Raw genomic sequence first — 24,956 nt, forward strand, 5'->3', positions numbered from 1 at the left:
AATTTTCCTCAATTGTCATTTATTCTTATTTATTTATAAATCTGTAATCAATCTCTACATCTAAAAATTATTATATACACTTATTGATAAAAATCCTACACCATTAAATAGTCATACTGTCACAGCCCGGCCTAAGCTAGTGTATAGTTAAGCCGGGGAAAGGTGTGACTGGGAAAGGGAGTAAGAAAATGCAAAAGAAAAGAGATTTCAAAAATAATAATGAACCCGCTTTAACGATGAATTACTTTAATATTGGATAATCATAAGCAATCACTTTTAAAACTCATGAGTAAACAACTTGCAATACACAACGACAAGTTGTCTAACTTTCAAGTGACATAATTCTCAAAGCTATTGATTTAAAATATATACAACACATCGATAAGGTAGAATAGACTAAGTGTTGCAGCGGAATAATTCATGTGGATTACATGTATGAGGACATGGAATCCTGAGCCTGGTTTAATACATATACATCAAAGAATTTGCTCTGCTCGCTTCCATCTGCACCACAGCTTAACCTGCATATTTAGAAACATACGCAGGGCTGAGTACCAAAAAGCACTCAGTGGTCATGCCGAAATAACTTTAAAGCTTGCTCTTAGAGCTATATATTGAACTTGCCATCTCAAACATCACACAGGAGTTTTATTTAAATAACCTGTGTATGCAAAACTGTAAAACTTCTCTATAATCATCATAACATGTACCATATCTACGCATCATATAACTCTGAGTGTTGAGAAGTAGGCCTCCTTCTCAAACACGATGACAAGCTAACACAAAGGTTAACTGTCAACTCTGTGTACACAAATCCTGACTCGCTCAGGACCCGAATTCGTTCTTCTATGTAGATGGTATCATACAAATCTCAAATATTGGCAAGTCAATAATTAGAAAATAAATGCATACACTCAAACTTTATATAATAAAGTATGCATCTTTACTTCTTGAGTTAGTAAGCCCACCTGATACGCTTAATGAAATAAAAGTCTTTGCTTGTTCATTCTACACTGCCACTCGAACCTTCATTATAATGAGGTTCCCAGGTAAGATTGGATAATAAGTAAGTAAATAAAAAGTAAATCTTGAATGAAACTCTATCACTTGAAAGTTGCATCCTCTAATCTGAGTATTCTACTTATATGGACTTAACTAACTAAAAACAAACAATAACATCATATCTCTTGGGATATCTCAAGTTGAAAAAGTAAGAGTAAACTAACCCATTCTATATAGATTAGCTTACAATTAATATCTAAAACATCAATTCAATAATTGACCAATGACTTAAGCATAGTTCTACTCAACTATCCCATGTAAGCAACTTCAAATATGTAATCATATATGAATCTCAACTTTGAAATATCATATAAAATCAACCTCTTTAAAGAAAAAATACAAGCTTTACATTTTTAGAAATCTCTCAAAGTCTATTTTTATTAGAAAGTTACAAAAATACAATACATCAAGTGTATGAAAAATTATATCACAAAAGGCAGAATCTGCCACTGAACTTCGCTGCTTCGCGCAGTACTTTTAAGAAAATTGTTTGACCTATCTAGAGGTCTCGGATTCAGCTGAAATTTTGCAGAGATATAATACTCATAATGAAGTTATCACTGTAAAAATTTCAAGTCATTTGGACCAAAGGAACACTCCCGAAAACCCCTCACAAGACACTGGTTCGTCCAGCAAAACCTGACAGCAACACATTTTCTGTTGCAACTTAATATATAACTCATATCTCTGCCAAATAAGGTTGTAGGAACTCAATTACATCATCTTAATATATACTAGAATGGTTTAACACACCAACATATAATAACATGCTTGACGTCCCCCAATTTCTATCATATAATCTCACTTCACAATCCCCAAGTACAATCACACAAGCATCAAGCAAGTAGCTATCCTATAACAAAAATTCCCAAATCAATTGAAACTAAACTATTAGAAAATCATGATTTCTTGCAAATAGAAACTCAAATAAATCTCAATGATTCCCTCACAAACATATAAATATATATATGCAGCCAATTGATGGAAATAAAGAAGATGAAATTCTAGGGTTCTTGAGGGAGTCAAAACTCGAATCTTTGGGGTAGGGTTCTGATTTCTTTCATCATACTACTTAATTCTAAACAATTACTAACTTGAAACATGTAGTAATCAACATGATACAAGAGGCAAAATCGTTTTCTTCCACAACAGCCTATTTCTCGAAATAGCAAGAAGAAGAGATGGGAGAATTTTCTTCGATTCTACTATCAATAAGACTTAATCCAAGATTTCTCACCTTAATATACGTTTCTGGATGAATATAGGTGTGATTTTTGGAGTGATTCTTGGAGCTTGGCTAGAAAGAGAAAAACTCAAAATGAAGAACAGAGGAAGGGACCGAGACTTGCAGGGGAAGAAGAAAATATTTGGCTTTTCTCATAAGTCTTGTTTGGCGGCTGCCCTAACAAGAATTAAAATAATTTGGACAATATAATTCCTTAAAGCCTACGAAAGGCTTGATCATGATCCAAGTATGAAAAACACGTATGTATAGAGTTATTACATCACTCAATTAACATTAATGTAATATTCTTAACATTTTTAACTATATGTATATAATTTAAAAATACAAACAACTTACACAAAAATTAAATAACATCCGTCACTTCAATTAGTCGAGCAATAAGTCGACTAATAATATTTCGTATTTATCACCATTCTCAACTCTAAAAATAATAAAATAATCCCTTCACTAGGAATTGTAAACTTGCTTCCAAGAATAAAATTAATAAAGGATGCAAGAACACTTAATTATTCAAATTATGCAATCACTGAATTAAAAGCTCATGGTATTATAATAATATATCATCTCATCTCAGTGATTCTACTTCTTTATTCTTTTAAATAATAGAAAATAGAAAATAATATTAATAATATAAACTGTAGTGAAAATGCCGGGTGTTACACATACAAACTTATAGATAAATTTTACTGCATGTTCGAATCTTTATGTTTGTTAAACATAAAATTAATATATGAAATTCAAATCTAAAACATCACTATAAATTAGTATATACGAATTCTATACATATTTTATAATTTTAATTTTCAGATTTCTATTTTTATAAACTTCAAATGAATAAACGTAGGATAGCAAAATTTAATAGATCTAAAAATTAGTATTAAATAATTATACGAACTTATAGATAAATCAAATACTATTAAATAATCATATAAACCTATAAATAAATCTTACATGATGAGTTCAAAAAATGTTAACCTAAGATCTACGTTGTATGCATGGTTCGTTTAATCACCTGTTTTCAAGTACCAAAGCAAAGAGAACGAAAGTAGTTTTCTCTATATTTCACGTCATATCATCAAACACAATGCAAAGCTCTATTTATAAGGTTACAACAAGGGTATTTAAGTCTTTTCCTACATATTTCTTTTCTCCATTCTTCATTTTCCTCCAGGTCTCGCTTCTTCACAACCATTACTAGGAATAGGGATGTCAATCGGGCCAGCCCACCGAGTTTTCGGGCTAGCCCTATCGGGTTCCGGGTTAGTCGGGTGCGGGCTAATCGGGTTGGAGATTTTTTCGAGTTGTAAATCTTCAACCCTAACCCTAAACTTTCGGGTTTCGGGCTAGCCCATCGGGCTAATCAGGTTAAAGGCGTAAAAATAAAATTATCATTTGTATTTTATTATTCCTAATGATCTAATGTATAATGTATAAAATATATACATAGATATTAAAGATATAAAATTATATAGCAAAACATGAAATGCAAAAATATAATATATTCAAGATTACATAAACAAAATTATATTAAAATGAGATAGTAAAATTTAAAATGTATCAATGCACTAGAATCAATCTGGATTATTATTGAATAATTGGTGGATTTGCCATACACGTCTCATTGACCAGAAAAAAAAAAATTTGGTATCACTTTAAAATGAGATACTAATAATTAATTTCTAACTAATGAGATACTAATAATCAATTTCTACAAAAAATCCGTAATTAATTTCACTTTTCTTAATGAGATTGCACACACACACATATATATTCTAACTAATTAATTTCACTTTTTTTAATAAGGCTACATATATATATTTAAGCAAATATCATAGATCTAAACATAGCAGAAGTTGTAACTGGATGCATCAGTCACAATTCTGTCAGCCCACCGGGCCAGCCCATCGGGTTTTCGGGCTAGCCCTATCGGGTTCCGGGTTAGTCGGGTGCGGGCTAATCGGGCTAGAGGTTTTTTCGGGTTGCGATTTTTCAACCCTAACCCTCTAATTTTGTCGGGTTATTCGGGTCGGCCCACGGGTTTCGGGCTGCATTGACATCCCTAACTAGGAATACTCTATATCCCTTTCTCTCTTTTTTTTCAATTTCGTTTTGCTTTGATTTGGTAAATTTCTGTTGACTGTAATTTCTCGAGCAAACGTCGAAGCAATGTCTTCTCATGGGGTGCCTGAATCCATTATGACTATGAGTGATTTAGAGAAAATAGAGAGAAAAATAAAAGGGCCTATTGCATTTGCGGGTCTCAGATTTCATTTACTCCTTTCGTCCACTAATTCAATGCCTACTTGCATTTTTGGTCCGTATCTCTGATTGTTTCTTTGTTAGGATAATGTTTGACATTCAATAGCAAGACAACAGCTTGGACGCGGATGGATAAAAGTTCTTGTTTAACAGAACGAGTGATGACGCGATGGTCGCCATGCTTTAGAATTCAAAGAAAATCAATAATAATTTCTTAATTACAGTTCTCACAATAAGATATTTTTATATTATTGCTTGGGTTAATATCACATTCTATCTCAACATTTCGTTTATGTCTATTCCAACTTTTAAAATTTATCTATTTTATTCTCAAATTAATATAGAGGATTTATTAAATTCAAAATTTATCAAAGGCTCTTGAAGCTCATGTTCTGGATTTGTCTGATCACATTTTCAATTTTAGCTTTAGGACATTCGGTAACAAAATAACTGAATAATAATTTTTTCGGAACGGAGAAACATACGTTTCGAAATAATAATTGTAAATAGGATAACCGTCTTCAAATGACATCAATAATTTTTTAGTTCAAAATTTCTCTATATTTTTATGAGGATTGAATTGATACTGACGATGATGAAATTAGCTAGGGATTCCCTTATTATATTTGACATCTAATTTGAATGGTTAGTTTTATGCATCTTGATTTTTTTTCAAGTGAAGCATGTTTTTATGTTAAATGAAATCAAACCTCTTTACAATTTTTCACAATCACAAGGGATGAGGAGTAAAATAGCAGCCTTGCCTTAGTGGGCTAAAGCCCAATAAAAACCATAAAAGAAAAGGCCCAAGTCTAATTAAGAATGAGAAATGTGAGCCCAACCCTATCATTTCTCTCTCAATCTCTCTCTCTCTCCTCTTAATTTTGGAGACACAGCCTCCTTCTCGGGTGACACTAATTAGTCGCTGCACAATTATAGTAATGTGAAGTATTCTTGTAGTGTTGGGAGATGATAAGAGGTGAGAGGGAAGAGGATTAAAGAAAAATAAGCAAACAAACAAATACAAGAGAGATAATAGTGGTAGAACCTAGCTAGCTAATACACATATACTTCGAAGTTGGGGCCTGCCAAGCTCTGCACTGCTTCGTTCTCACGCGGAAGCCAAACTTTAACACGAAATGGAAGATCTTCCCCTTGTAATTCCACTTGTTCCTCTACGATCTCCTTTGCGCACATCACAGCAGATTCGCCACAATTCTCCAACCATATCTTTTGCAGCGTCAGTATGTCTCCAATTTGAGTCGGGATCTCCTTCAACTGTCGCATATCATCAAGATGAAGCTTCTCAAGGCGTGGAAAGATGGAGTTCGATTCCGCAGTCCAATGCTGCAAACTGGGACACGAATGCAATTCCAAGTATTTGAGGGAAGGGAATTGGCCTTCAACCATTTCCCACTTGCCTGTTCCAAAGCACCCGTACCACAACTTGAACTTCTCGAGAAAGGGCAATGCACCTATCTTTTCCAACAGTTTTTCCCATTGAAAGTAATCATTCATGTCAAGAGTCAACTTCTTGAGGCTTTGGGGGAATGTGAGCGCATACAGAGAAGCTACAAAATCATCCCAACAATCTACGCGGAGGGATTCCAATTTACACAGACATTTGATATTGTTCAGACAATAATAATCATCTTGCTCGATTCCCCGTCTACAAAAATAATTTATCCCGAATTTTTTGATATTGGGAATTCTCTTAACCACCTCTTCACTGCACTTGAAATTTGCTATTCCCACAAGCACCAGTAGATTCTCCATGACTACGACATCATCACTCGAAGGTTCTGGAAGATAAAATCTTCCTCCAGTGATCATTTCAATATGCCTAAGTTGTGGCATTCTCCAAATATCAGCCGGTGCAGTGAACATCTCAAAACAAGAAACAATCAATATGTGCAGATTCCAGAGGCGAGTAAACGAGGTAAAGATCGAGGACATGCTACCAACTCTAACAGCAAGGTGGCGCAAGTTAACATACTGAGACGCAAGGGACTTGATCAAGCTTTCATCTCCAAAATAATGAAACTTGTATGCATGTAATGTTCTAAGCAACCTAGAATACTTAATACACGGGATCCTCCCATATTCACTGATAATGGAACGAGCACGTGGCATAGACTGCAAGTCGTCAAGGACTTCCATCATTGGCGCGTTCCTGGATATAACAACGCGGCGTAGGCTACTTATGCCTCGAGGAGCATGTTGCCCTATGACATGATAGAACCCATCTTTCTTGCTCTGGTTCAAGCATAAATCCCTCAACAAATCATGAATTTTGACAAATTTTATGTTTCCTGTAGACCCCACTTTATCAACTAGAATGAGATTTCTATCAATCAAGTCCTTTAAGAACTCTATGGCAATAGTTTCCAAACTTTTCCCATTCATGGGTTTTAAAAATCCTTCAGAAACCCATAGCTTCACGAGTGTAGAGACTCTAACCGAATCATCTTCCTCAAACACTCCCATATACAAAAAACATGGCTTTAAATAAACTGGCAAATGATTATAGCTCATTTTCAACAGTTTCATGCAATTCTTATCATTCTCCAAATTCACTTCTGAAGCTAAGTTCTTTCTAATTGATTTCCAAACTCCTAGAGTGTTCCCTATTTCTCAAAATACCCCCAACTACAACAATTGATAAAGGAAGTCCTCTGCAATTCTCTACTATTTTCTTTCCAATTTTCTCTAACTCATGAGGGCAACTTCCAACCCCAAACACAATTTTTGAGAAGAGTTCCCAGCTTCTAACCTCATCTAAAAATTCCATTTGAAGGCTATAGTTGTTGTTCAACTGGGAACTCAAGTGGGAAAGCCTAGTCGTCACTAATATCCGACTATAATTCTCATTTTCGGGAAAGAAACGTTGTATCCTATCCCATGCTTCGATACTCCACATATCATCCATCACAATTAGAAACCTTCTACCTGACAAATACTGGTAGAGCTCTAATCCTAGTTCATCTTCACTCTTTTCACTCAGTTGTTCCTTGCTTTTTGTAGTGGCTTCAGAAACAAGTTCACAAAGAATTTCCCTTGTGTTGTATTTTTGAGAAATAGTAGCCCAAGCACAAACATCAAAACGCTGCTCAATAATTTTCTTCGAATAAACAGTTTTGGCAAGAGTGGTCTTACCTATCCCGCCCATTCCTGTGATCGGGATGCATTGGCGCTCGCGTTGGTCCGAAACGAGCCTTTCCAAGATTCCATTCACGACACTCTCAGACCACACCACCATGCCACTACTGTTCTTCCCAGTGGAAGAAGAAGCAGAGACGAAGCTATGCTGCGTATCATGGAGCACCACCTTCTCTGTATTCCTCTGCATCGCCAAACTCTTGATCTGATCCATTTCTTGTATCATATTTTGCACATCTTGAAACAAGTTCATCTCTTCATCATCATCATGATTTGATGAGACAGTGTTCGGATCCTTTGGAGCTTGAAAGCAGCTGAGGAAGCGGCTGCGAATGGTTTCTCTGGATCTGCTCAGCTGAATCTTGGCCACGATATGAGATTCGATGGCGTCTTCAGCTGCATAAGCTGCATCTGCAATACGCATCTCCAAGGGATCTGCTTCGTCGGAAACAGGGGAGTTATTAGCTTCGAGAAACTCCTGCAAGAACGTGATAATTTCAGTGAGGGATTGAACTTGTTGTTTGTTGAGAGAAATCGGAGGAGAATGGTGGCGCTCGAGGTCGTCTATGATATGCATTAGAGAAACCAAGGCTGCGTAGGCCGCCATGATCGATATCAGTTGAAGGGAAACAGAGTATAATTATGAGAATTTTGGACAAGAATTTGATAGAATCTTAATTTAGCTTCTTATTTATACTAACATAATGGCTAGCAACTCAGTCTTAATTGGTCATATTTTAGGTGACATATCTTATCATAGCAGTTGGCAATAATGTGAAAGCGAATGGTTGTGATAATAATTGAGGAGATATATATAACCATTGACTTATTTCAATGTGAAAGCGGACAGATTCTCCTTATTTCAATGGCATGCTCCAATGGATTGCCTCAGCAATGCGATGCTCCAATTTAACCCTTATTGCGAAAATAGTGAGAATTATTTCATTGAATCTATAAACCAATTCTACTGAAATTATAAATTAATTCTACCGAAATCTATAAATTATTCACGATACTTGTTTAGTGTAGAATTCAACGCAATTACTTTGTAGGATGATTAATCCAATTTTGGAGTGAGAAATAATTATCCAAATTAATCGATAAGTATTATTTTTTAAGTTTTTTTAAAAAAATATAATGACTGAATATTCGATCGTTAACAAAGGATAATTTTATTTTAATTTCTTTATATTTAACAATCGAAATATCAATCGTTAAATATTATTTTTATTTATTTTATTGACTAATTCACAACTGAATAATTTCATCGGCTAACATAATTGATATAATATTTTATTTTATGAAAATAATAATGACAGATTATTTGATTGTTAAAATAGTATTTACTTATTTTATTATTTTTAACAAAAATTAACTGCTAATAATGGTCTTTTTTATTTATATTTTTTTGTTTCAATAGACGGTCTTTTTTATTTATATTTTTTTGTTTCAATAGACGATCGAATATTAGTTGATTACTACAACCTATGTCTCAGCTTTTAGTATCCATTTGAGAGTGCCACGAGTTTTAATAAAGTGGTTGTGTGTGTTGTAAGTGAAATAAGGGTCTCACCTTTCATGTGAGTGTTAAAATAATTAAAGTTGAGCAAGGGTCCGACCTACTTTTACTAAAAATATAAATGGATACCAAAATGTGGGACAACCAAAAAAAGAAAGATGAATACTAAAAGTTGGGACAGAGAAGGTATTTTTTAAAGAAATACTAGCATTTGCCCTCCTGCAATGCACGAGAAACATTTTTATATTTCTATATTTATATAAAATTGATACTAACTCAATTATAATATTTATAAATATAATAAAAAATTAATTTTAACTAAATATATTTAAGATGAATATTATTATAACTACAAATAAAAAGAAAATAAGTATATAGTTTACAAATAAGCCCAATAAAACTAAAAGAAAAGTCCCAAGTCTAATAATGAAAAAGAGGGCCCAACCCTCTCACTTGAATTTCTCTCTCTCTTCTCCGGCAATACATTATGCATACAATAAGTACATGCTGATTAATCCACCACATTCAGCTGTAGGGATGACAATTTACCCGCGGGTAATGGATACCCGCGAAAATCCGAACCTATTAGGGTGGGTTTGAGAGGCATTTTATATCTACGGATAGTTTCGTGGTTGCGATTCACTATCCATTTAGTTCGTGGGTATGGATTTGGATACTTACTATCCATACCCGCGAAACCCGTTTACCCGCGAAAAATATTCGCGAAAATACCCACAAAAAATCCTAAAATATGGGCTTTGAATATACATTTGAGATATGTGTGAACATATCATATCTTAAAAAAACACCCAAACAGAATCTAAAGCCTAAGGCCCAACTAATTCAACCGTTTCCTCCCAAAGCTCCAACCTAAACCTAAACTCAAACCCAAACCCAAACCCATAAATTTATAAATTTATAATTAAATTTTATTTCGTGGGTATTCAATGGATAGTGGGTGGCGGGTATCCGACGGATGGTGGGTGACGGATACCTGACACGTAGCGAGTTTCCGCGGGTGACGGGTTTGGATACCATTTGATATCCATGGATAGTTTCGTGGTTAAAAATCACTATCCATTTAGTTCGTGGGTATGGGTATGAATAGTCACTATCCGTACCCGTCGTACCCGATTGCCATCCCTATTCAGCTGTCGGAAATATATACATGAACAGAGCATCAATTACAACAACATGAAAAAGAAGTAGAAGAGTCATGAATTTGCTCAAACAAACATCACCAAATGATGCTCCTTGAATGAAAATTAAATTGAAGGTTGTCCACGAAAATACTCATACCATCAACTATTTGCCTTCTTTTATTTGAGCAATTCAAAACTTCGCGGCTGAAAAAAAATATAAGAAACTATAGGAGTCATCTAACTAAACCATTAAAATACCAACTAGGAAATTAAATTTTCAAACGAGAGGAAGATGCTTAGGCCAAGGTGTGTGCATTTTCACCAATTGTTTTGGAAAAAACTAAATTTGAAACTGATGACTTCATGACTCCATCCATATATTTAGGCTTAACACAAAATCTTGGGTACACTTGGGTGTACCGTACAATCAAATTGATCCGAACCCAGAATAGTATTATTTATATAGATATTTCTCAAGTTCACATAGATATTTAAGATTGTTGAAGCGATAGCGCGCATGCATCCACATCAAACTTCTCCTTGGAGTAACAAATTCCCAACTTTTTAATGTTTGAAATCATTTCCACCATTCTTTTATTGCAAAAGAAGTCTGTTGCCAGCGAAAGTTCCCGCACGTTCTCAAGGGGGTTGTATTCTCTTTCAGGGTCTGGGTACAGTGGATCTTAAGTGATATTGAATACTTTCTACCAAAAATTCACTCATAGTATAGAACTAACCAATTACTATATAGCAAAAGCTATTCATCATCGGTCAAAACATACAGCCAATTATTCAATTAAATTGAATTGTTTTATCAATCATCTATTATCATTCAAATCAAACACCTCTTTACAATTTTTCACAATCACAATGGATAGGAGTAAAATAGCAGCCTTGCCTTAGTGGGCTAAAGCCCAATAAAAACCATAAAAGAAAAGGCCCAAGTCTAATTAAGAATGAAAACTGAGCCCAACCCTATCATTTCTCTCTCAATCTCTCTCTCTCTCTCTTCTTAATTTTGGAGACACAACCTCCTTTTCGGGCGACACTAGTTAGTCGTTGCACATTATAGTAATATGAAGTATTCTTGTAGTGTTTGTTAGCTTTGTTTATTATATATTTTGCTTCTCTGCCTAAGATTACCTTCCCACACTCTCTTAAGAAGTTGATATTCGAGATGAACGACGAGTTGGCGTTGGATGACATGTTGGGAAAGATAAATACATTGCCCCTTGTTGAGAACCATCTCTCTCTCTCTTTGTTGGGAGATGATAAGAGGTAAGAGGGAAGAGGATTGAAGACAAATAAGCAAACACACGAAAACAAGAGAGATAATGGTGGTAAAATCTAGCTAGCTAATACGGTAATACATACACTTCGAAGTTGGGACCTGCCAAGCTCTGCACTAGTGCTTCGTTCTTACGCTGAACCCAAACTTGAACATGAAATGGAAGATCTTCCCCTTGTAATTCCACTTGATCCTCTACAATCGCCTTTGCGCACATCACAGCAGATTCGCCACAATCTTTCATACTTATCTTTTGCAGCGTCGGTATGTCTCCAATTTGAGTCGGGATCTCCTTCAACTGTCGCATATTAGAAAGATGAAGCTTCTCAAGGCGTGGAAAGATGGAGCTCGATTCCACAGTCCAATGCTCCAAACTAGGACAAAAATGCAATCCCAAGTATTTGAGGGAAGGGAACTGGCCTTCAACCATTTCCCACTTGCCTGTTCCAAAGCAACCCGCGCACAACTCAAACTTCTCGAGAAAGGGCAATGCACCTATCTTTTCCAACATTTTTTCCCATTCAAAGCCACGATTCATCTCAAGAGTCAACTTCTTGAGGCTTTGGGGGAATGTAAGCGCATACGGAGCAGCTCTAAAATCATTCGCACAATTTACTTGGAGGGATTCCAATTTACACAGACGTTTGATATTGTTCAGACAATAATAATCATCTTGCTCGATTCCCCCTCTCCCAAAATACACTATCCCCAATTTTTTGATATTGGGAATTCTCTTAACCACCTCTTCACTGCACTTGAAATTTGCTATTCCCTTAAGCACCAGTAGATTCTCCATGACGACGACATCATCACTCGTAGGTTCTGGAAGATAAAATCTTCCTCCAGTCATTTCAATATGCCTAAGTTGTGGCATTCTCCAAATCTCAGCAGGTGCAGTGAACTCCTCCCAACAAAAAACAATCAATATGTGCAGATTCCAGAAGCGAATAAACGAGGTAAAGATCGAGGATATGCTATTAACTTTAACAGCAAGGTGGCGCAAGTTAACATACTGAGACGCAAGGGACTTAATCAAGATTTCATATCCATCATAACGAAACTTTCTGTATGCATAAAATGTTCTAAGCAACCCCGAATTCCTAATATGGGGGACATTCCCATATTCACTGATAATGGAACGAGCACGTGGCATAGACTGCAAGTCGTCAAGGACTTTCTTCTTTGGCGTGTTCCTGGGTATAACAACGCAGCGTTGGCTACTTATGCCTCGAGGACTAGATTGCCCTATCACATGATAGAACCCATCTTTCTTGCTCTGGTTCAAGCATAAATCCCTCAACAAATCATGAATTTTGACAAATTTTATGTTTCCTGTAGACCCCACTTCACCAACTAGAATGAGATTTCTATCAACCAAGTCATGCAAGAACTCTATGGCAATAGTTTCCAAACTTTTGCCATTCATGGGTTTTAAAAATCCTTCTGAAACCCATAACTTCACGAGTGTTGATACTCTAACCGAATCATCCTCCTCAAACATTCCCATACACAAAAAACATGGCTTTAAATAAAGTGGCAAATGATTGTAGCTCACTTTCAACAGTTTCAAGCAATGCTTATCATTCTCCAAATTCACTTCTGAAGCTAAGTTCTTCCTAATTGATTCCCAAACTCCTAGAGTGTGTTCCCTATTTTTCAAAATACCCGCCACTACAACAATTGATAAAGGAAGTCCTCTGCAATTCTCGACTATTTTCTTTCCAATTTTCTCTAACTCATGAGGGCAACTTCCAACCCCAAACACAGTTTTTGAGAACAGTTCCCAGCTTCTAACCTCATCTAAAAATTCCATTTGAAGGCTATAATTGTTGTTCAATTGGGAACTCAAGTGGGAAAGCCTAGTCGTCACTAATATCCGACTACAGTTCTCATTTTCGGGAAAGAAACGATGTATCCTATCCCATGCATCGATACTCCACATATCATCCATCACAATTAGAAACCTTCTACCTATCAAATGCTGGTAGAGCTCTAATCCTAGTCCATCTTCACTCTTTTCACTCAGTTGTTCCTTGGTTTTTTTAGTGGCTTGAGAAACAAGTTCACAAAGAATTTCCCTTGTGTTGTATTGTTGAGAAATAGTAGCCCAAGCACAAACATCAAAACGCTGCTCAATAATTTTCTTCGAATAAACAGTTTTGGCAAGAGTGGTCTTACCTATCCCGCCCATTCCTGTGATCGGGATGCATTGGCGCTCGCGTTGGTCCGAAACGAGCCTTTCCAAGATTCCATTCACGACACCCTCAGACCACACCACCATGCCACTACTGTTGTTCCCAGTGGAAGAAGAAGCAGAGACGAAGCTACGCCGCGTATCATGGAGCACCACCTTCTCTGTATTCCTCTGCATCGCCAAACTCTTGATCTGATCCATTTCTTCTATCATATTTTGCACATCTTGAAACAAGTTCATCTCTTCATCATCATCATGATTTGATGAGACAGTTTTCGGATCCTTTGGAGCTCGAAAGCAGCAGAGGAAGCGGCTGCGAATGGTTTCTCTGGATCTGCTCAGCTGAATCTTGGCCACGATATGAGATTCGATGGCGTCTTCAGCTGCATAAGCTGCATCTGCAATACGCATCTCCAAGGGATCTGCTTCGTCGGAAACAGGAGAGTTATAAGATTCTCTGGATCTGCTCAGCTGAATCTTGGCCACGATATGAGATTCGATGGCGTCTTCAGCTGCATAAGCTGCATCTGCAATACGCATCTGCAAGGGATCTGCTTCGTCGGAAACAGGGGAGTTATTAGCTTCGAGAAACTCCTGCAAGAACGTGATAATTTCAGTGAGGGATTGAACTTGTTGTTTGTTGAGAGAAATCGGAGGAGAATGGTGGCGCTCGAGGTCGTCTATGATATGCATTAGAGAAACCAAGGCTGCGTAGGCCGCCATGATCGATATCAGTTGAAGGGAAACATAGTATAATTATGAGAATTTTGGACAAGAATTTGATAGAATATTAATTTAGGGACGTCAACGACTAGTAAACCTTTGCGATTATATCTTATCTTAGCAGTTGGCAATAATGTGAAAGCTGAAGGTAGAAGAAAGCTAGCCACATAATGTTTCTGATAATAATTGAGGAGATATAACCATTGACTTACAGATTCTCCTTATTTCAATTAAACTTCTTATTGAGGAAATAGTTAGAATTATTTCATTGAATCTATAAATCAATTCTAAAATTATAAATTAATTCTACCGAAATCTATAAATTATTCACTATACTTGTTTAGTGTAGAATTCAATACAATTACTTTGGAAGATGATTAATCCAATTTTGAAGTGAGAAATAATTATCCAATTTAATCGATAATTATTATTTTTCAGTTTTTTTTATAAAAATAAGGGTTAAGGTGCAGATAGGCCCTTCAAGTGAAGGCCCTTAGAGCATTTCAGTCCTCTTACTAACTGTGTGTGCAGATTGGCCCTCGAACTCAAAAAAATGGTGCAGATCGCCCCCTCTGACTTAACACCGTTATGGGCCGTTAGTCAGAGGGGGCGATCCTTTTTTGGAGTTCAGGGGCTAATCTACACATTTTCCCTTTTTGGAGTTCAGGGGCTAATCTGTACACCGTTCATTAAAAAAAAATCACATCTCGAATTCTCCCTCGAACGTCACCGCCCCCAATTGCAGAATCACCCCCAACGAATCGAACTTCGCCTCGCCGTAGGCGGTGATCGTGACCCCAATCGAGATCGAGATCATGTTGGCCTTGGTCTCTGATTTGAAGGCGTCCTTCTTCAACAGCACGCCGATAGTGTAGATGGCGACGGGCATCATCGGCCTTTATCACCGGATTTGAGAGAAAGAGGCAATTCCTTATCGAGAAAAGCTAGGTGACTCCTCATCGAGAAAAGCCAGGCGGCGGGTTCGCCGGATATTGCGGCGGCGATTTCCGACGGAATGGGAGAATTAGGGCTTGTCCTTGATGCTAAGCGTGTGCAGTCGAGCGAGCTCCGAGGTTTAGGGCCCAAGAGAGAAAGAAAGGGGCGGCGCCCTCCGCCGGCCTCGCCGGAGCTTGAATCAGCGACAACGACAATCAAATTTTGAGCGAGAGAGATGAATTAATTAAAAAGTTAAAAGGTGCAGATTAGCCCCTGAACTCCGAAAAAACGGTGCAGATCGCCCCCTTGACTAACGGCCCATAACGGTGTTAAGTCAGAGGGGCCGATCTGCACCGTTTTTTTGAGTTCGGGGGCCAATTTGCACACACAGTTAGTAAGGGGACTGAAACGCTCTAAGGGCCTCCACTTGAGGGGCCTATCTGCACCTTAACCCTAAAAATAATAACGATTGGATATTCGATATTCGATCGTTAACAAGGAATCATTTTATTTTAATTTTTTCTTTATTTAACAATCGAAATACCAATCATTAAATATTATTTTTATTTATTTTATTGACTAATTCACAGACGAATAATTTCAGTGGCTAACATAATTGAATTAATATTTTACTTTATGAAAAATAATGACAGATTATTGATTGTTAATATAGTACTCGATTTTCCCTTCATGCGATGCACGATAATAATTATTAAATTAAGTTAATAATAAATTATATACCACAATTATATAGGTTGAATTAAAACATATTTTCAACTTTCAAAAGTACATATTATAAGAAATCTACATATGAAACATATAACCATATGTTTAGGTTGAGAATTTTTATCCTTATTAATGGGATTTCTCCAATCCCATTTCAATTGGATAAGACTCAAGCCGGTTATCTTAAACTATAGAAATTATCAAGAGTATTGAGATATCTTAAAATTTGAATTCATCTTAATAAATAATGAGTTAACATATACTCCCTCCGTCCCGCCCAAGATGCTACATATTCCTTTTCGGGTCATCCCAACGAAGATGATACATTTCTATATTTGGCAAAAATAAGGAATTTTAAACACTTAATTAACACTAATTAAGTATTCTCTTATTACATTCTCTCTCCTACTTTATCACTTTATCACATTCTCTTTCTTATTTTATCACTTTATTACATTCTCTCTCCTACTTTATCCCTTAAATTCCGTGCCGAAAAATAAATGTATCGTCTTGGCTGGAACGGAGGGTGTATATGCTATCTTTCCCTATTAAGTTAACCCTCAATAGTAAACACCCCCTTACACTATCAAAATTATATGTCTTCTTCCCAAAGTCTCATTCCTAACTTATGCCATGCATATTTTTATAATTTGATGGATCTATAAGGTAGCAAGGGCCTCCTAAGAGTAATATTTATAGAAGCTCTTAATTATTTTAAAAGAATTAGGTATGTAGGCTATAAATGAATACATAACTCCACATAAAAGATTGTCAAACTAATGAATTAATTTAATTTGAAAATTGAAAGTTGAAAGTTGAAAGTTGAACAAAAAATTAGTACGATTACTTGATGAATTAATGTACAAATTAATGTTGCTTAAAGTAATTTTTTAATATATCATAATAGTCGTGCATTATTTTATGTCAAACTAATGCATTATTTTCCATATCTTCTTCCAGTGGTAATTACTAATTAGCATCTACGTCAAAATAAGAGAAATATCGCATAAAGTTGTGTGTTATATTATTTATCCATGATAATTTTTTAAGTGCACATTCTGAAGATATGTTATCCTATATATTAATAATCATATCCTTAAGTATTTACATTTTTTTAATCTTTATTTTGAGGGTTTAAATTATTTTTTCTTTTAATATATAGTAATGTAATCATATTCAAAACTTTTAATATATACTAATGTATTAAATTAAAATAATATCTATAGTAATAATAATAGAATATTTGTAGGAATAAAAATAGAACTTAAATTAACACCCTAGAAGTCAGTATAAAAACTTCAAATCCAAATTGCGAATTAATTAGATGAATAGAATTAAATGAAATATCCTTTATATTGATGTGTAACTTTTCTATATGAGTTGGTCTTACATGAGACTGGTTCTCATCATCAGGAGCGAATAAATAAAAAGTATCTGCTACTCTACAAATAACATTTGTTAGCTCAGTGGTACGCTCCTTCATCTATCATCTCTCATTGGTTCAATTCTTAGTTGCAACAATATTTTTTTGCTTTTTATATATATATTATGATATTTATTGAAACATTACATTTCTTCATATCAATGGTTATCTTATCTTGCGATAATATTTATTTGACCAAATAAATGAAAAGTACAAGTTCTCGTGGGTAAAAATGACAATCATCGCGGAATTTTTTTTTATTTTTTCATCACAACAATAATTACTTTGAATTATCCGTAATTTTCAACCGGCCTGAGACTCGCGACCTGCGCCCAGACCCCGCTGACCCGCGCCGCCCCAACCCTTCCCCGACCCTCTCATCCATACACTCGATCAGTCTCACCCATGTTTTTGCCTTTTTATCCAATCAAATTATTTATGTAATTTAACTTTGCTAATTTTATTTTCGTAGAAGGATAACAATACTATTATTTGATATTATTTATCTAACTAAAATTTTTTTTCTCAATGTGTTTATGCATTTTTCGAATCTTTTTGTGTATATAGATTTAGATTCTTAGTTGAGTTTTTCTTTATAAATTTATTGAATTTATATAGTAAATTTGTTTAAAAAAAATAATAAGTTTTGGATTTAAATAATAGATTTATATGTGATAAATATAGATAAAATTGAACTTGTTTAGAATTGTGATTGTAGTTGAATTCTTTTATGTTCATTATTATGACAATAATCAACTAAATAAAAAAGATTAGAATAATAATAATATGATATTACACTATTGTCCTTAAAATAAATTAAGAAATAGGGACATATTAGGCAAATCAAATTTTGTAAAACAAGGCTCTTTTATAATAGGTATAGATATAGATTAAGGTCCATAAAATTAAGGTCCTTACCCATGCCGTCTATAATGTGACGAATTTCTTGTGAACGGCTTTTTTCCATTTTATGGCTTTTTCTTGTAAAAATGATATATGGCTTTTTAAATATTCAAGAAAAAACAAAAAGGAAAAAAAAAATCACCACTCTCTCTCATGAGGCCGGCAATCCTCAGCATGTAAAAATGATATATCTCTTTCAATGAATTAACCCATATTATTTTTATTCTTCTATTCAAACCAAGTCAACGTCAGACAACAGTTAAGAAGTAGAAGAAAATATAAGAAAATATAGGAGTTATCATCTAACAAAACCGCTGAAATACCAACTAGGAAATTCAATTTTCAAAAGAGAGGAAGATGTTTAGGGTGTAAAGTAAGTAGGGACTAATTATAAGGATAATGAGTAAAGTAAGTTTATGGTGTAAAGCAAGTGATGACCATGAGTGTAAAGTAGGTTTGGCATGAGAATTAAGGAGGATTAGAGGCCTTAATTATTTCTACTTTTAGATTGAGCCATTATCAATAGGATCGTCGTCAAAAATAAAAAGTAGACCATTATTAATAAGACAAAGGAAGTATTATTTTTATCTCTCTAAGCTAATTCTCAAAAGTAAACACGCTTGTGTTAAACGTTTTTATCCAATATAATTTTTTTATAACAAAGTCAACGTCATACAATAGTTAAGAAAATTCTAGGAAATATATGTCAACAAAACCGAGTCAAGACATGCTTTAAAAAACATAGTCATGACCTTAAAAAACATAGACACGCTTTCTTTTATTTTATTCTGCTTCTCTGCCTAAGATTTGTAGGAACCATATTTTGACATATGATTCACGTGCCCGTGATCCATTTCGGATATCAAACGAATACATACAAAAACCATGTGCCTATAGCAAGAGGATAGAATCTTACTTGCAAATCCGGCAATGATCGACTCCAGTGTTGATCTTCCAACTTGTTCCCACGGCAAGACTTGACGTTGGGTGGCAACGATCTTCAAGTCCTCTCCTTTTCCTAGGGAAACGCGCCGCCTTACTTTTCTGTGTTCTCACAGATTTCTCTCTATTTTACCTCACGTAATGTCACAAGTGAATTAGAATTAGGGCTGTACCTATTATTTATACTGGGTATTAAAATCCTAAATAATAAGCCCATAATCTAATTAAACTAAAACAAAGCCCAAAGGCTTAAGTGAGAAATAGATGGACGGACGCCCCATATGGAGTTAAGCCTTTATTGGGCCAAGCGGGGATCTACTAGCTTGAATAAAGTTTGGCCTCCCAGTGCTCGATTTTCCTATTCAGCCCAGAATAAAATCGAGACACAAGTATTAATTTATTCCACTAGAAAATTAATACTGAATTACCTCTTTATTCTTTAGGTGAGTCGGGGCTAGTATTAGACTTAATTAATCCCCGTGTTTAAGATATCCAATATCCATTAATTAATTAATTCCTCTGACGATCAATTAATTAATTAATTAGTCGTTTAATTATAAACGACATCTCGAGTGCTACCACTTAAACTTATTATCGTATCGGAACTAATTCCACCTGCAGGGTTTAATACGATAAACTTATTAAGTTCCTCGAGAGGATATTATCATCCTGTTATTAGCAGGACACGGTTCCTTATTGCAATATAATCGCATGTCGAATAATAATTGCTATCACCCAAAATATCGAGTATATTGAGCTTCAAGAGAACTCTCACCCATGATAAATCAAAGCAATAGTCAATATATTATTTACACCGATTAATCCAACTAAGGTTAAGATTATTTAAGTCGCCGAGATCTTGATTCTTAATTAGTCAGAATATAAGAATTCATCTCACTGTGATCCTGTTCAATACACGAAGGTACTAGCATAAATAAATAGCCAAGACAAACTATTTATCCATTTATGCTACAATCTAAACCAGCAACTCGTCCATAGTTGCCTCGATTGTGAACTCAATTTATATCTCAACTTTTTCCGATTATATGATCTTCTGTGATCTACAACACACCATATAATCTATAGTATGAGATAAATTGGACTATAATAGGATTATGCAATAACAATATTTCAGATAGAAGAATCACAGTGAACTAAGGAATCAATGTATACAAGCATAAAGTCTTGCTTTCAGTATACAACCCTTCAATTCTCCCACTTATACTAAAGCAAACTTTTAGTATACAATGTGACTGAAAAACTGATAATATCCTCTAGCTATTACAAAATCTCCCACTTATACTAAAGTTTAATTTAGTATAGGGAGGCCACGAACTCCAAGGCCTTCAACATGCTTGTTGAACACCGCACCAGGAAGACTCTTCGTGAAGGGATCAGCCAGATTATCAACTCCCGCAATATGCATCAAAGCTACATCACCATGCTTGACCACAGACCGAATGTAATGATACTTGCCATCAATGTGTTTCATGGATTGATGACATCTTGAATCCTTGCTATTCGCAATAGCCGCCTCGTTATCACAATAAATTGTGATGCACTTCGGCAAACTAGGAATCACATCAATCTCAGTTAGGAAGTTCCTGAGCCATACAGCCTCTTTAGCAGCTTCACAAGCAGCTACATACTCGGCTTCCATGGTAGATAGTGAATTGCATTTCTGCTTTACACTTCTCCACACAATGGCTCCACCCCCAAACTTAAACACATAGCCAGTAGTAGACCGCCTCTTATCCTTATCACCTTGATAATCGGCGTCTACATACCCTACCGGTGTCAGATCATCAGACTGGTAAACTAGCGCATACTCCTTAGTCCGTTTAAGGTACTTGAGTATGTGCTTTACAGCAGTCCAATGAGCTTGACCTGGATTCGCCTGATATCTTGCTGCAATGCCTACGGCAAAACAAATATCAGGCCTGGTACACTGCATCGCATACATGAGACTTCCCACAGCCGAGGCATAGGGAATTATCTTCATGCTCGCTATCTCCTCAGGCGTTGTGGGACACATTGCCTTAGATAGTGGAACACCATGTCTGAAAGGTAGAAAACCTTTCTTGGCATTCTGCATGCTGAACCGCGCCAAAACAGTGTCAATGTAGGATGTTTGAGACAAACTCAACATTCTCTTAGATCGGTCACGACCAATCTTTATTCCGAGAATATATGCTGCCTCTCCCAAATCCTTCATTTGAAACTGTTGGGATAACCACTCCTTAATGCCAGACAATACATTCACATTATCGCTAATGAGAAGTATGTCGTCCACATAGAGTATAAGGAATACCAGACTCCCATCGATACAGACCCTATAAACGCAACTATCGTTGACACACTGCTCAAAACCATAAGTTTTGACCACGTCATCGAAACGTTTGTTCCAGGATCGTGAAGCTTGCTTAAGTCCATAAATGGACTTCTTGAGCTTCCACACTAGATGCTCCTCACCTTCCTTGATGAACCCCTCTGGTTGTAGCATATAGATGTCTCTATCTTCCTCAAGATACCCATTCAAGAATGCGGTCTTGACATCCATTTGCCACACCTCTAGGTTCATATGGGCAGCCATGGCCAAGAGAGCTCGAATAGACTTAAGCATGGCTACTGGCGAAAAAGTTTCCTCATAATCGATACCAGGTCGTTGAGTATAACCCTTCGCCACTAGTCTCGCTTTGAAGGCCGTAACCTTCCCGTCTGGTCCTCTCTTGCGTTTGTATACCCATTTGCAGCCAATGGCCTCACGACCAACAGGTAGCAAACATTTCTCGTATACATCCATGGCAGTTATGGATTCATATTCAGAAACCATACATGCTTCCCATTCAAGAGCATCTGGATCTGCTAGTGCTTCTGAGTAAGTCCAGGGATCTTCTTCGACAAGCCCATCATCAACTGAATCCGTAGATTCATTGACAAACGCATATCGATTGGGCAGTTTGCCCTTTGATGCCCTCTCACTGCGACGTGGCACTATTGCAGATTCAGTATTGACAGCTTGTGCATTTTCTGATGAGACTTGAGGTACTACATCTTGCACAATTGGCTGAGTTGGTTGACTTGTCGTGCCAATGTCTTTGACCTCACCGAGGATGATTTCGCTCCTACTTTTGTGGTTATTTACATAGTCCTCTTCCAAGAATCTTGCGTTAGTGCTAATAACGACTTTCTGATCCTTAGGACAATAAAAATAACCACCTTTCGTTCCTCTAGGATATCCTATGAACAGCTTTACTTCAGTTCTAGGGCTCAACTTATCGGCATCCTTGTTCAGCACGTGTGCTGGACTGCCCCAAACCCGGATGTGGTTAAGAGAAGGCTTGCGCCCTGACCACAGCTCGGACGGGGTCTTTGCAACCGACTTAGAAAGCACTAAGTTTAGAATGTAACCAGCTGTTTCTAAGGCATATCCCCAGAACGAAACAGGTAAGGTAGCGAAACTCATCATCGAACGAACCATTTCTAGAAGAGTCCTATTTCTTCTCTCTGCTACACCATTCTGTTGGGGTGTACCCGGTGTAGTCAACTGAGATGTAATCCCAGATTCTAACAAGTATGCTCTAAACTCGTTACTGAGGTATTCGCCACCGCGGTCAGATCGCAATGACTTGATACTTTTACCATGTCGCTTCTCTACTTCCGCCTTGAATGTTTGAAACTTGTCAAAACATTCAGACTTGTAGCGCAACAAGTAAATGTATCCGTACCTTGAGTAATCGTCAATGAAAGTGACAAAATACTCGTACCCTCCACGAGCTTGAGTGGACATAGGTCCGCACAAGTCAGAATGAACCAGTTCCAACACTTCTTTGGCCCTATACCCCTTTGCCTTGAAAGGCCGAGTCGTCATCTTTCCCTCTATGCAGGATTCGCAGACTGGGATTGGTTCTACTTGGAGAGACTCCAAGATACCATCGGAAACCAGTCTTTGGATCCTCCTTAGATTGATGTGACCCAATCTTAGGTGCCAAAGAAGAGTTTGGTTCTCCAGAGAAGAAGCCTTTCTCTTCTTTTGGTTTGTAGTCAAAGTATAAGCAGATGAAGAATAATCGAATGGACACGAAAAAGTATAAAGAGAATCAGCCGCACTTCTAAATAAAACTTGACCATCTTTGATGAATACTGCACTGTCTTCTAAAAGAACAGAATATCCATACTTTCGTAATTGAATGGTAGAAATCAAGTTTTTCCGAAAACCCGGAACATAGAGTACATCTCTCAAAACTAAAACATGTCCATCAATAAATAAATTCACATCTCCAATTGAAACAACAGGTAAGCTTGCTTCATTTCCCATGGAGAGTGCCAGCTCGCCTCCACTAAGCTCCCTTGTCCGCAGGAACCCCTGCAAGGTGTAACAAACATGGTCAGTTGCACCCGAGTCAACAACCCATTGATGGGAAGATCTCGAAACTGAATATGTTTCTGTTACAAGAGCAGTAGAAATACCTTGAGCTTTCTTCATCATGGGACAGTCAGACTTCCAATGTCCTACTTGTTGACACTTGAAGCATTTCCCTTTCCCCTTTGGCTTGCCAACGCCTCCGGTCGGGCCTAGCTTCTTCTTGCTCCCACCTTTTGCTTGGCCTTTCTTGCCATTGGGCCCTTTCTTCTTCCTACCTTTCGGTGGAAAACTGGGTCCTGTGGCAGTGGCCAAAGCCTGTGGACTCTTTCCCATGACCCCCTCGGCTGCAACCAACTCATTAAGCAGTTCATTTAGAGTGAACTTTTTCTTGCCCATTACGGCATTGAGTCGGAAGTTTTCGTAGGATTTGGGCAGAGTGTGGAGAACCATGTCTACCTTAGTAGCATCCTCGATTCCTCCACCGAGCACGTCCAGCTCATTGAAATGATTAATCATTCCAAGCACGTGCTCGCGCACAGACGATCCTTCCGTCATCTTTGAAGACATGAGTTTCCTCATGAGTTCAAAACGGACTGATCGGTCCGATTCCCCAAAGAGCTCCTCGAGGTTCCTCATAATTGCAGTCGCAGTCTCCAACGACTGATGTTGCAGCTGCAACGCAGAAGACATAGTGGTCATAATATAAGCTTTCGCCATATTATTCGCCCTATGCCACCGCTTATGGGCCTCCCTTTGCTCTTCGGAAGACCGAGTATGAAGGTTCGCGGGAGCGGGAGTAGTAAGCACAAACTTATACTCCTCCGCGTCTAGGACAAATCCCAGATTGCGCTTCCATTCCGAAAAATTCGGACCAGTAAGCGGCTTAGCAGATAAAACATTCAAAAGCGGGGTAACAGTCATATCTGAAATATAAACAAACAAGCGCACATTAGAAAAAACACGTTATTGCATAAAGATTCGTAGCAATAATATTGTAACCTTTTGATAAAACAATATTATTGAAACCTCCGTTAGCCCAATCGAATTACACGCAAGCCACGTTCGTGT

General features: G+C 36.7%; 3 protein-coding genes and 1 long non-coding RNA gene across 4 annotated transcripts; all 4 read right to left on the reverse strand.

The window, feature by feature from the left end:
- Positions 1 to 229: 229 nt before the first annotated feature.
- On the reverse strand, positions 230 to 2,504 carry LOC131016996 (uncharacterized). The gene is made up of 3 exons (XR_009099299.1): positions 2,300 to 2,504; positions 969 to 1,026; positions 230 to 521 (listed from the first exon to the last, which is right to left on the reverse strand). It is a non-coding gene; the product is annotated as an uncharacterized LOC131016996 (long non-coding RNA).
- Positions 2,505 to 5,623: 3,119 nt separating this feature from the next.
- Positions 5,624 to 7,054, reverse strand: LOC131018102 (putative late blight resistance protein homolog R1C-3). Its single transcript, XM_057946825.1, has one exon. The coding sequence runs from the start codon at positions 7,052 to 7,054 to the stop codon at positions 5,624 to 5,626; it is 1,431 nt and encodes a 476-aa protein (XP_057802808.1).
- A 109-nt stretch (positions 7,055 to 7,163) lies between these two features.
- On the reverse strand, positions 7,164 to 8,333 carry LOC131018103 (putative late blight resistance protein homolog R1B-13). Its single transcript, XM_057946826.1, has one exon. The coding sequence runs from the start codon at positions 8,331 to 8,333 to the stop codon at positions 7,164 to 7,166; it is 1,170 nt and encodes a 389-aa protein (XP_057802809.1).
- A 3,409-nt stretch (positions 8,334 to 11,742) lies between these two features.
- On the reverse strand, positions 11,743 to 14,592 carry LOC131018104 (putative late blight resistance protein homolog R1A-10). Its single transcript, XM_057946827.1, has one exon. It carries the CDS (start codon positions 14,590 to 14,592, stop codon positions 11,743 to 11,745), a length of 2,850 nt encoding a protein of 949 aa, XP_057802810.1.
- Between the last annotated feature and the right edge of the window lie 10,364 nt (positions 14,593 to 24,956).

Source organism: Salvia miltiorrhiza, chromosome 3, assembly GCF_028751815.1.
Source record: "Salvia miltiorrhiza cultivar Shanhuang (shh) chromosome 3, IMPLAD_Smil_shh, whole genome shotgun sequence".
Taxonomy (NCBI): domain Eukaryota; kingdom Viridiplantae; phylum Streptophyta; class Magnoliopsida; order Lamiales; family Lamiaceae; genus Salvia; species Salvia miltiorrhiza.